The sequence below is a fragment of the Culex pipiens genome, chromosome 2 (genome assembly GCF_016801865.2).
Source record: "Culex pipiens pallens isolate TS chromosome 2, TS_CPP_V2, whole genome shotgun sequence".
In the NCBI taxonomy this organism is placed as follows: Eukaryota; Metazoa; Arthropoda; class Insecta; order Diptera; family Culicidae; genus Culex; species Culex pipiens.
This window is the reverse complement of record NC_068938.1, coordinates 213,197,543-213,208,611: the sequence shown is the minus strand read 5'-3', so window position 1 is coordinate 213,208,611 and position 11,069 is coordinate 213,197,543. Positions and strand designations below refer to the sequence as shown.

The window sequence follows — 11,069 nt, the reverse complement described above, 5'->3', positions numbered from 1 at the left end:
ACAATATTTTTTTTGCATTAAAATGAAAAAAAGTGATCGGAAATGGTTTTAAGGCGTGTTTTTTACCGTTTTACATAAAAATTTACATAGGGCTTTAGGACCCAATTCTGGCTTTTCAATATTATTGTATTTGTTCATCAAAAAATATTGAAAACATGATTGGTGCGAAGAAACGTCAAACGCCACTGTTCCTTTATGTTATTTTTCAGCTGTTCGCTGAAGAAAATCTTTTCGCTATCCTTTCCTTGGACGTTTCTAGAGCGTTTTTTATATGGAGTTTTGCATACCTTCTGAGCTCCGTAGCAGCTTGTCAGAACAAGGATTTTTTTAAAAGGTCCACAAAATAACTTTTTATTTTTTTACTTTTTGAGTGTTTTTGAATACCCTTGACTCAAAGCGGTTGCAAAACACCAAAAAGCTAAAAACGGAAATTTAGTTTAATGGACCTTAAAAAAACTCTAGAAATGATATTTAACCACGTATTTAACCCGAAAAAAAAGCTAAACTATAGTTCTGCAGTTTTTTTAAAGGAATTTAAAGGAATATCGAAAAACAAAAATAGTTAACTCATAAATGAAGAACTCCTTGTCACCCTCGTTCTTGGTGTATTTTTTATACACAAAAAAATAAATAGAAAAAAAATGGTTTATGACTTTTTTTTAACTCCAGAGTTTGATTAACCATCCACCATCCCCTCGTCAGATCAACTGTGGCCCAACTTCGCGCCGCTCTCGCACTGACAGCTGACAGCTGTCCGTTTCAAAAACAGATTTGTCAGATTTTCATTCGAACTGTCGTCGCGAGCACGGTCAGCTGGATGTACTCAAAATCAAGTTCAAATCCACTCAAAATCACACGCTTACCAGGGGAACTCAAATTTGAGTGGATCCAAGCAAAACGGCGCAAACCGTAGTCATACAAATTTGACATCGAGTACCCGAACTTAATTTTAACATGGTGAAGCCGATGTCAAATTTGACATGCGCTGGGTACCGGAAAAATCCTCCAGGAAAGCAGAAAAACGGTTCCGGGGGACGGATAGGAGTTCGGAATGATAGTAAAAAGGAAATTGTCGTTCTGGGCTAGTTTTTTGATGATTTTATTTAAATTTTATTTTATTAAATTATGATTTAATTATCCTATCATTTTCAGCATTTGGTGCAACGGTTCCAGCGACTACGGGTGGAGGAGACTAGCGAGTGACACTTGCCACCGGCCAGCGGCAAGGCTGAGTAGGCGATTCGGCGGGTGGTTCGGATGATTTGGCCATCTCCACGATGGAGCGGTTCCTGGGCGCGTGGCCCACTAGAAGCCTTGCTTGATGGAGTCTTTGACGACGCCGAGCAGGGTTTGTTTTGTCCACTCAGCGTTTGGGCTGGAGTTGCTTTTGGAGAGGTCATTCCACGGCGGGGAAGGCATACTTTGTTTGACTCCGCCAGGGTTCTTCTAAAGGTCTTCCTGACCCTGGCGCCGCCTCAATGGCAAAACTCAGATCGTTGCGGAACTCGGGGGAGCGTGCACTTTCCAGTAGCTCCTCTTCGGCTTCGACAGCCGAGATCGAGCCGAATCTGAGACGGCGTTCCGCCGACGGGGAAGTGGACATTTTCGAGCCAGTTAGATGAAGCAGCTTGAGAGCCGGCGGCGTGACTAGCGGTGTGGAGCTGGCCGAGGTAAGGCCAATGGGATGAAGTGGACAGTATCTGGGGAACGAGAGTTTAAGTGGGCTTTGAAAGAATTAAACTGCAAATGAGTGTTACCTTTGTCCACGAACGACCATCGCCAGCCGATGTACCGGGGATGCGGACAGGTCCGTTCCAAAACTGGTTCCCAGGGTGGGTTCAACAGACTTTCTGTACGCTTCCGTACTGAAAGATTCAAAGTTTTAATTTTGACTCAATTTATGGATTAATTTAATTTTGACCCAATTTATGGATAAATGGATTCCCGCTGCTTTTGGGTTCGGACGACCTTTAAGTTCATGTACGCCTAGATATGTCACGCCTCACAGTTTGGAGTTGTGCTTGATGGCCTTGAAGTAGCACGCGAAGATGCCCCGGATGAGCTGCTCATTGTTGTTCAAAAGTTGGTTCTGTGAATGGCCGAGTTTCACGGAGCAACGGGCGAGGAGACGGCGGTTTTCGAAGTTTTTCTCGGCGCTTATGTCCACGTCTATGAAGTTCAGCACGCGCGCTTCCGCTAGCTGGGAATTTGGAGAGATCGTACCGTAGAAGCATCACTAAGGTCTTTTCAGAACAATCCGCTCTTGCGATAGAGCACAGCGAACATAAGCCACAGACGGAAGTCGCTGTAAATCTGCGAAGAGCCGTTGAGCAAGCGCTCCCACCACATCGGCTTGATCGTTTCCTGCCTTTTTGACTTCTTCGAGCTTCCGCTGCATCTGAACGCACACCATTGATCCGGCAATCGCGGTGAGTTCCGTATCGAGCAGGGCAAGTCTCGCTCGCAGTCTCCGGCGGGTTCACAGCGCTCGCGTTCGGGGTCGAATGCTTCCCGGCAGTCGGCGGCGAGCGGGGCCGGGTCACAACGCTCTGGAAGTTCGCAACCGCAGGCTTCCGGAGGAGCGGCAAATCGCGCAGTGGGACTCCGGCGGCACGTTCGCGCAGTGGAACGCCGGAGAATCGTGAGATGTCGAAAAGTGGCAGTCCGGCGCCGAGTGGATCACGGTCAAAGTCCGGGTCGCCGGCGAAGGCTCCCGGGAGTCATCATTCGCGGTCTCGGTCAAGGAAGTCGGGATCTCGGACATCGCAGTTGCAGGTTTCCGGGTCGAGGTCACGATCGGGGAACAAAACGCCGATACGGAGTCGGTCCGGTTCGGCGGAATCGCAGCCGGAGAACGGAGGGAACGGGACGAGTTGGACGATCTGGAGGATGAGCAGAAGGATAAGGAAGGAGGAAGCGACCGGGAGCGATCGCGCAGTCGGAGCAGATCTCGGAGCAGGTCTAGGTCGCGGTCGAAGAGTCGGGGAAGTGATCGCCGCTCGTCGTATGATGAACGTGGAGAAGGGTTGGCACGTTTGGAAGAGCCGAAGGAGCCCGAACCTGAGCCGGAGACAATTCCGGAGACCAGAATCGACGTGGAAATTCCTCGTATCGTTTCGGATTTGGGTCGCGATCTGAACTTTGTCAAACTACCCAATTTCTTGTCCGTCGAGACGCGACCGTTTGACGCGGATACGTATGGACGAAATCGACGAAGAGGAAACACTCGGCGAGAAAGGTCGTCAGCGCGTGAAACTGAAGGTGGGCAACACGATCAGCTGGAGGAACAACATCGACGACGAAGGGACGAACGTCCGCCTCGTCCGATAGTCCCACGGAAGCATGTCTCGACGACACTCTCGCCACCACCGGATCGGCCACTTTGATATCGATGTCGGAGTATATGTTGGGCAGGTGCATCACGCAGTCCAGGTAGAGTTCACCGGTGCCGATAACCACGTGCCCACCTGATTCTTCCAGCCGAGTCGAGAGTAATGGGTAAGAATTGCTGACCTTCATTTGCGTCCAACATTTGCGGGATTCCCGACCGGTTGTCCTGTTCGACGGCGATTTTGATGATGGACTGGATGTTGAACATAAACGGCCGGAAGATAAACACGTTCTCGTTCATGTTGACATCGGTGATGGTCGAGGTACGATGTACTGATTGATTACCTCGACGAGAACCCAATTCCCGGCGAGACGCTGTTCAACTCGACCTTGGAACGCACCTCGTAAATCCACAATCGCCCGACTTGCAGCGTACGGGAACCTTTCTGCTCCACGAGCGAGTAGTTCTCACCCAGCACTCGAACCACCTGCCCGGCGTGCAACTTCCCGCTCATATTCCACGCCAAGGCCAGCTTGTCCGCCAGCGTCGTGTCCACATCCCCGACGACTTGCGACAACATCTTCTCGTCCGAAAAGTTTACGTGCCCCGGCATATCTAACACATTTATCTTTCCGTCCGACAGCACCGACGTTATCGGCGTCGTCCTAATACTAACGTCCCACTCCTGCTCCGTAGACACACGTCCGCTTGATTCCGCTTGCCAGGTCCTGAAACTGCGGGTGCGTTTGCCACACCAAACAGTCCACGAACGTCGTCTCTCGTGGTGCAAGTGCCCAATCAATACCGTTAGGCTTCTTGCGCTTGCAGATCGTGGTGTCAGAGGTAAACTTTTGCAGCGCGGGGAGCAGCTCCACTATGGCGCTGTTGGTGGAGCTGTCGCGTAGCAGGACGCGCAGAATCTTCGGCATTAGCTGGACAAGATTGACCAGCACGTTCCGCAGCGTCAACAAGAAGCCCTTCGCAAGAGCTCCCGCCTGACCAATGACTTGTTCCTCAACAGCACGCGGCTCGGAAGTCAGCCTTCGGTTCCTGTCCCCCTTTATCTTCACCCCATCCGGATGGCCTCCCGCCGGGTCCTCCCAACCGAGGTCGTAAAATCCGTTTCCCCACCACTCCACTCCGAAAGCCAACGGAACTGGGGCGGGTGATAGTTCCACACTGCCGGTTCTGGTACCAGTTAAACTGTAACGATATGGATATAAATTAATAAATCAAAAGAATCGTCGGAATGACCTAACAAACTTTTTTTCAAGTAGTCAACCTACCGGAAGTGATTATGCCCGCACCAAAGATCAACTACTCCGCCGCCCATTATCATCGTCCCGCGGAACAACGGCAGAAACTCGTGGCAAAGTCCAGCAAAGTTTGTCCATCAATTAGCAACTTAACCTGAACATAAATACAGTTATTTATTTAAATATTTTTAAAATATATTTTTAAGCAAACTTACCAAAGCAACTTCTCCGTCAAACGCTAAGTCCCAAACTGTCACTTTCAAGATTTCGGTAAAGTCACCAAGCAAAATGAAGTTCGGTTCAGTGATCTCAAATTTGCTGATCAAAATCAAAACAAACCCATCTCAAAATTGAGATCGCTGAATCGAACTTCATTTTGCTTGAACGAACTTAAAAATTGAGTTCCCCTAGTAAGCGTGCAAGTTCAGGTCTCGAACTGAAAATGAGTGCCACTCAAAATAATCCACACGTTGATGCTACCTGAAAAATCACGTAACCCCGATTTTCCCCTCGCTAGGCTCGTTTTACGTGACACACGTAAAAATAATGTGAAAGTGTTCTGGAAAAAAAAGGTTTGCACGTTGAAGTTACGTGAAAAACCTTATAGTATTTTTCCACTAGGTTTTTTCATGTAGCTTTTATGTGTTTTGAAATGTAACTTCAACGCACCTTTTTTTCTCGAGTTCGCCAAATTTCTACGTGACTATTTTAGTATGAAAATTTACGGCGCACAGTGAAGACCTGCTGCCGGACTGTGCTCAAAAAATTTCTTCAAAAATGAAAAAGTTGGTAAGAAATATTAAGTTTAAATGGTTTCTTCTTGCTTATTTGATGTTTTTTTTTTTCTTATTTCAGAGACCGGTCTCTGGCAGACGCATTTCTTTTCCCTGTGGCCTCTGGAATGGTGGCCGCTGCCAACATTGGCTGTATCCCGAGGGACCGCTAGAAGGCGATCCCGGTTTCTTCGGTCGGAATAGTTATCAAGACCGGTGCAACTGTGGTGACGCCACCAGAAATGTCACGGACGTGGTCATCGCCGAGTGTGTTCTGGAGAAGTGCTAGTACCCGTTCCAGGTCATGGGGCTGGTGTCCAGCTTGATCCAATCGTCTACACCGGGTGCTCTGCGGTCACCCTTATGCCGGTCATGACAGGAGCAGCAGCTAAACGTGGTCGGTGGACAAGGCAAAGGACTCGACTAATCGTTGATCCTCGGTCCAGCTCATCATCCGGCCAATTATAAACAATTGTTGGGAAGAACAAGAAGTATTGTGCGTTGAAACGTATTAGACCGCTCAGAAGAAAATTATTGATTGATAAATAAAATAAGTTATAAAAACTGAACTCAATTTCTTCTTATTTATAATTAAAAAAAAGTGAAAGAAATAATCTCCTAAAACTAAAAAAAACATAACTTTTACTACAACAAACATATAGAAATCATCGATTGATTCATTTAGCTTTTACGTGTGAAACACGTAGAATCAACGTGAAATGATCTGGCCAAGCAAATTCATTTCTACTAGCGTCACCTCATAGAAGTTACGTGAAAACTCTAGTGGAAAAATACCACATACATTTTCACGTAACTTCAATGTGAATATTGAATATTGGTTTTCTGAACTTGATTATGAGTGGATTTTTCACTCAAACGACAGTTCAAAAGCTGAACTGGCGTTTGAGTAGTTTGGACTTGGCGAAGAAATGGTCAGCAGCAGTCAGCTTTTTTTCTAAGTCGAGGTAAGTTCAGTTCAGGAAGCGGCAATTTTGTTTTTTTCTTTCCCGGAACGTTCCGGGTGTAGCAGAGCCTATTTTCTATGCTGGCAAAAATGGAAATTTTACCTAACACTTCTCCGAATGGTTCGGAATGTTCAGTTATCCATTTTCCAGCTGGTGGAAGTGGCAAAGTTGCTTTTTCTTTTCGGAAGGTCCGGGAGTTGTGGTGGTCCACTTTTGCCAGCTGGAAGAAATGTCAATCTACTTCCCCCTTGCCGAAATGGTCCGGGAGGATTGAGTGACCACTTTTCCAGCTAGCAAAAGTGGCAATCCAGTTTCCGCTGTGTCTCAAGATGCAAAAGCAAAGGAAAAACTTCCGCCTCCAACAAATTTTGCCCCATCCGGAATCCGGATTGTCCGGCAGGTACAAACTTGGCTGGAGAAACATTTCATTCTTTGTTTTTGGAAGTCCGGAAGGTGCAACGTTCGTTGGAGGAGGAATGTATGTCTTTTGCTTTTGCATCTTCCAGACCTTAATCTTCCAACTTGCAACTCCCGAACCATCCTTGTAGACTTTACGGATGGTATTATTTAAATTAATTATATTTGCAGTCTTTCAAGTTTTGCGACTAAGTCCAGTTCGTAACAGGTAAGCTCTTGTAAAATGCTCTTCAAAACTAACCGGATCTAGTTCCAGGTTGTCTGAATGGTTCAAAAACAATTATGCACCTTGCGGATTATTTTTCTCCTCCGTCGGTTTTGCACCTTCCGGATTGTCCGGAAGAGGCAAAACTTCCTCCTCCAACATAATATTATTTTGCAACGCCCGGACAATTCGGATGGTCAAACAGAATTGTTCGGACGTTGCAAAATATGTTGCAGGAAGAAGTTTTCCTCTTTGTTTTACCTCTTCCGGACAATCCGGAAGGTGCAAAACCGACGGAGGAGAAAAGTAACCGTCTGATTTTGACATTCCACATTGGTCGGAAGATGCAAACACGCTTTCTTTCTTCTCAACAGGATATACGGAACTGGTTCCCGGAACACAACGGGGACGGTCGGAACTGGTTCGCGGAACGGACATGGGGGAAGGGGTTATGGTTTATCCTCCCCACTCGGTGGTGTTCAAACGTTGGCACGACTGATGCTGCAACTGTGACTATTCGTGGTATCGATGACCGCTCCCGGTCGGCTGCCTTGGTCAACTGGACGATATTAATCCACCTACCGCGGACGATCCTGCTGTGCCGAAGCAGAAGAGCAGAAGGTTTTGGTCAGGATACTTTTAGGCGGTGTTTGGGCGTCTCAGGTGAGCAAACCAGCTGCCGGTGGAAATGACTTTGCCGACTATGCGGCGTTTGGATCGGCACCTGTGGCAACGCCAGTTGCGGCGGCTCCTTAGACGGTGTTCGGCTAAAACTTCCACCACTCCTGCGTCGATTGCCTACACCGGCACGATTCAATCGCTGGCGAACTCCATCAAAAGTGGTGCAACTCAACCCAACTACAGCCGATGGAACGTTTGCCAAGTTGGTCACCTGCAGTACGGCGGGAGCGACAACAGCTCAAGCACTGGTAAGCCAAGAGTCTACCAGCTCTGTTTGGCATCGTCTCTTCGTCATAGACAACGCCAACGGTCAGCTACACCCCGCTAACGCAATCCTCCCCAGGTTCAACTACGATGGTCTCAGCTGCGCCGTCAGCCCAACATCACCTATTCAAGCGCCCAGCTATCAAGCATCTTTTGATCCTCCGGGTCCATGGCCGAGGTGGCTTATCTCAGCACCAACTTCACGGGCCCCTATCGGATCCGGCTTAAGCGGATCACCCTCGGACAACCTACAGCTCGCGCCAACGTTACACTTTCGTAAGTATTTCAAACCACGCACTCTTCTTCCGCGGCAGTGAGAATATCGGCACTTGTCGCTGTGTCCAGCAGCTGCGCCGGTCTAATCGGCAGCGGAATACTAACCTTTCGCTTCTTCCTCTTTAGCGACAGCGTCCGCAGCGGCCATCGCCCAGCAACTGCAATCCAAGATCAACAACAATGCGCACGAGGACTCGGTGTTTAACAATTCGTACGGCAGCAATCAGTGGACTAGCTAGAGTGGTGGTTATATTGGCGGCGGATGTGGCGCCCTGAATCATCACGGAGGTCACCATTAGTTACGGTGTGGTTGGTGGTGGGTATCACCATGTGCTTCACTGAGGATCGCCCACCACTATCAAGCGTCGCAAGTCTGAGCCGGAATGGAGGAGGTCTGGGATTTTTTTTGTTGAGCCCCCGGCGGCCGCATCAGCAGCATCGGCTGGCAGCAACAAAACTCTGGGCATGACGTCGGCCATCAGTTTGGCGGGACCGAACAACGTGTTTGAGGACGAGTCCGAGCTGAACCACCGGATGAAGATTCTGTCCAAGCTGAACACGCTGGTCAAGCAGTGGGTGCGCGATGTGTCCGTCTCGAAGAACATGCTGGAATCGCTGGTCGAGAAGCTCGGCAGGAAGATCTACACGTTCGAGTCGTACCGGCTGGGCGTTCACCACAAGGGGCGGATATTGACGCGTTGTGCGTGGCGCCGCGTAACATCGAACGGCAGAACTATTTTGGGTCGTTCTTCGAGCTGCTGAAGAAACAGCCCAAGATGATGCCGCACCGTCCAGGAGGCGTTTGTGCCGGTCGTCAAGATGATCTTTGACGGCATCGAGATTGATTTGCTGTTTGCGCGGTTGGCGCTGAAGGAGATTCCGGACAACTTTGACCTGATCCTGCGGCTGGTGCCCAACATTAACAACTTTCGGCTGGCGCTGCGTTCGATCAAGCTTTGGGAGAAGAGTGAGTTGAGCTTTAGTTGGTATCTTTTAGGGTTTTTTGTGAATTTTTGTTTTTTCTTCTTTTCAGAGCATGGAATCTACTCCAACTCGTTGGGTTACTTGAACGTGTGTCGTGGGATATGCTGGTGGCGAGGACGTGCCAGCTCTACCCGAATGTCGTCGCGGCCACGCTGGTGCACAAATTCTTTCTGGTGTTTTCACGCTGGAAGTGGCCCAGCCGTTGTTGCTGAAGCAGCCGGACACCGTGAATCTGGGTTTTCAAGTGTGGGATCCGCGGGTGAACGTGCAGGACTGGTTCCACCTGATGCCGATGACCACGCCGGCATAGCCGCAGCAAAACTCGACTTCAACGCGGAAGGTCAGGCTGAACGAGTTCAACCGCGGCATGCAGATCACGGCCGAAATGATGCTCGGCAAGGCCGGCTTGGACAAGCTGTTTGAGGCGCCGAGCTTCTTAAAGTATCGCCACTTTATCGTACTGCTAGTGACCTCGAACAACGCCGACGACCACCTCGAGTGGTGCGGACTGGTCGAGTTCAAGATCTGCTCCCTGATCCAGAACCTGGAGCGAATTCTGCACATCAACCTGGTCCACGTCAACCCGAAGTGCTTCGAGCAGCAGGAGCAGAACCAAAAGGACGACGGCGGCGCTATCATCCGTACTAATAATCCGGTTCCCCAGCAAAGAATCTTGGCAGAACCATCAACCGGAAAGCGTCAACGCACGGAGCAGCAACAGCGACGCAGATGAGATCCTCGTACCGTCGACGCGACGACGACCACGGACCCCGGCATACTTGATGATATCACATCACAAACCGCGGACGAGTCGGCTACCTGCGACTGGGCATTTGGATCGGCACCCGTGCCAAAGCCAGTTGCGGCAGTACCAACGGTGAGTTTTGGTTGAGTTTTTGAACATCCTTCAAAGGGTTCAGTTTAATGTCAGTGATAACGTGCGTCACTTTTGTGTCCTTTCAGCTGACCCGGTGTACCCAAGATCTTCATCAGTTGCTGCAGGAGACGGTCTCGTGGCGCAGGGGTAGCGGCTTCGGCTGCCGATCCCGATGATGCTATGAGACGCGGGTTCGATTCCCGCCTTATCCACTGAGCTTCTATCGGATGGTGAAGTAAAACGTCGGTCCCGGTTTCTCCTGTCTCGTCAGAGGCGCTGGAGCAGAAATCCCACGTTAGAGGAAGGCCATGCCCCGGGGGGCGTAGTGCCAATAGTTTCGTTTTCGTTGCAGGAGACGGTCAGGATAAGTTCCGGGGAGGACTTGAAAGCGATTCGGAGGGGAAGGCTTGCCGGGACCACTGGTTCCGTTTTCGGGTTGATCAAAAGAACGGAGGCAACGTCGCCCGAACTGCAATATCCTCATCACGGGGCTCCTGACTGCGTTTGATCGAGTCAATTTGAGTTTGACGAGCGGATGCTGGCGCCCGGTGACATTGCGTCCTGGTGCTGTTTTCCGACCAGCGCTGAGCTAATGGTCGCCATCATAGGTTCTACCAATCGATCCCGCCATCCTGCATCTAGGTCAGCTAGATGAGCTGATTTGCATTCCGTTACCGGAAGATAAGCACCGAAGGCCATCTCGAAGAAAAACCTGTGCAAGCGTTTTAAATATATTGAATATGAAATAAATAAATTATAACCAGCATTTCTGGGTTGCTCGAGTACTAAAATGATTTATATAACTAAACAATCACTTAATTTAGTAGTAACATTCACAAATTTCAAAATTTTTAAGGTAATTTTCATTGAAACAGCCGAAAATCGCGGTCCAGCCAAACTACTCATTCGGCAGTTCGAGCGCTAAACTCATTTATGAGTTTCAGCATTAAACTCATAAATGAATTCCTCCACGCATGGTCCAAAATGAGTGAATCGAACTTGATTTTGAGTACATCCAGCTGACTGTGAGTGAAGTGAAA

General features: G+C 49.0%; 2 protein-coding genes and 2 pseudogenes across 3 annotated transcripts; 2 read left to right on the top strand and 2 right to left on the bottom strand.

The window, feature by feature from the left end:
- Positions 1–858: 858 nt before the first annotated feature.
- LOC128092847 (uncharacterized) lies at positions 859–2,666 on the bottom strand. 2 transcript variants are annotated; one of them, XM_052707766.1, is made up of 3 exons: positions 1,758–2,666; positions 1,448–1,700; positions 859–1,402 (listed from the first exon to the last, which is right to left on the bottom strand). In XM_052707766.1, exons 1-3 carry the CDS (start codon positions 1,775–1,777, stop codon positions 1,397–1,399), a joined length of 279 nt encoding a protein of 92 aa, XP_052563726.1. In that variant the 5' UTR covers positions 1,778–2,666; the 3' UTR covers positions 859–1,396. The 2 variants fall into 2 exon arrangements, with proteins under 2 accessions (XP_052563726.1, XP_052563725.1); XM_052707765.1 differs by having other exon boundaries at positions 859–1,700.
- On the top strand, positions 2,646–3,330 carry LOC120421973 (another transcription unit protein-like; annotated as a pseudogene).
- Positions 3,331–3,863: 533 nt separating this feature from the next.
- On the bottom strand, positions 3,864–4,761 carry LOC120421980 (uncharacterized). The gene is made up of 2 exons (XM_039585288.2): positions 4,618–4,761; positions 3,864–4,534 (listed from the first exon to the last, which is right to left on the bottom strand). Exons 1-2 carry the CDS (start codon positions 4,668–4,670, stop codon positions 4,003–4,005), a joined length of 585 nt encoding a protein of 194 aa, XP_039441222.1. The 5' UTR covers positions 4,671–4,761; the 3' UTR covers positions 3,864–4,002.
- Positions 4,762–6,224: 1,463 nt separating this feature from the next.
- Positions 6,225–10,795, top strand: LOC120421978 (poly(A) polymerase alpha-like; annotated as a pseudogene).
- Positions 10,796–11,069: the final 274 nt, after the last annotated feature.

What these genes read in the sequence shown, in the direction of transcription:
- LOC128092847 (XM_052707765.1), bottom strand. Translation starts at nt 1,777, where the DNA reads ATGGTCGTTCGTGGACAAAG. An exon ending in ATGGTCGTTCGTGGACAAAG is followed by an intron (nt 1,701 to 1,757) that starts GTAACACTCATT and finishes CTCGTTCCCCAG; the next exon opens with ATACTGTCCACTTCATCCCA.
- LOC120421980 (XM_039585288.2), bottom strand. Translation starts at nt 4,670, where the DNA reads ATGATAATGGGCGGCGGAGTAGTTGATCTTTGGTGCGGGCATAATCAC. An exon ending in TGCGGGCATAATCACTTCCG is followed by an intron (nt 4,535 to 4,617) that starts GTAGGTTGACTA and finishes ATATCGTTACAG; the next exon opens with TTTAACTGGTACCAGAACCG.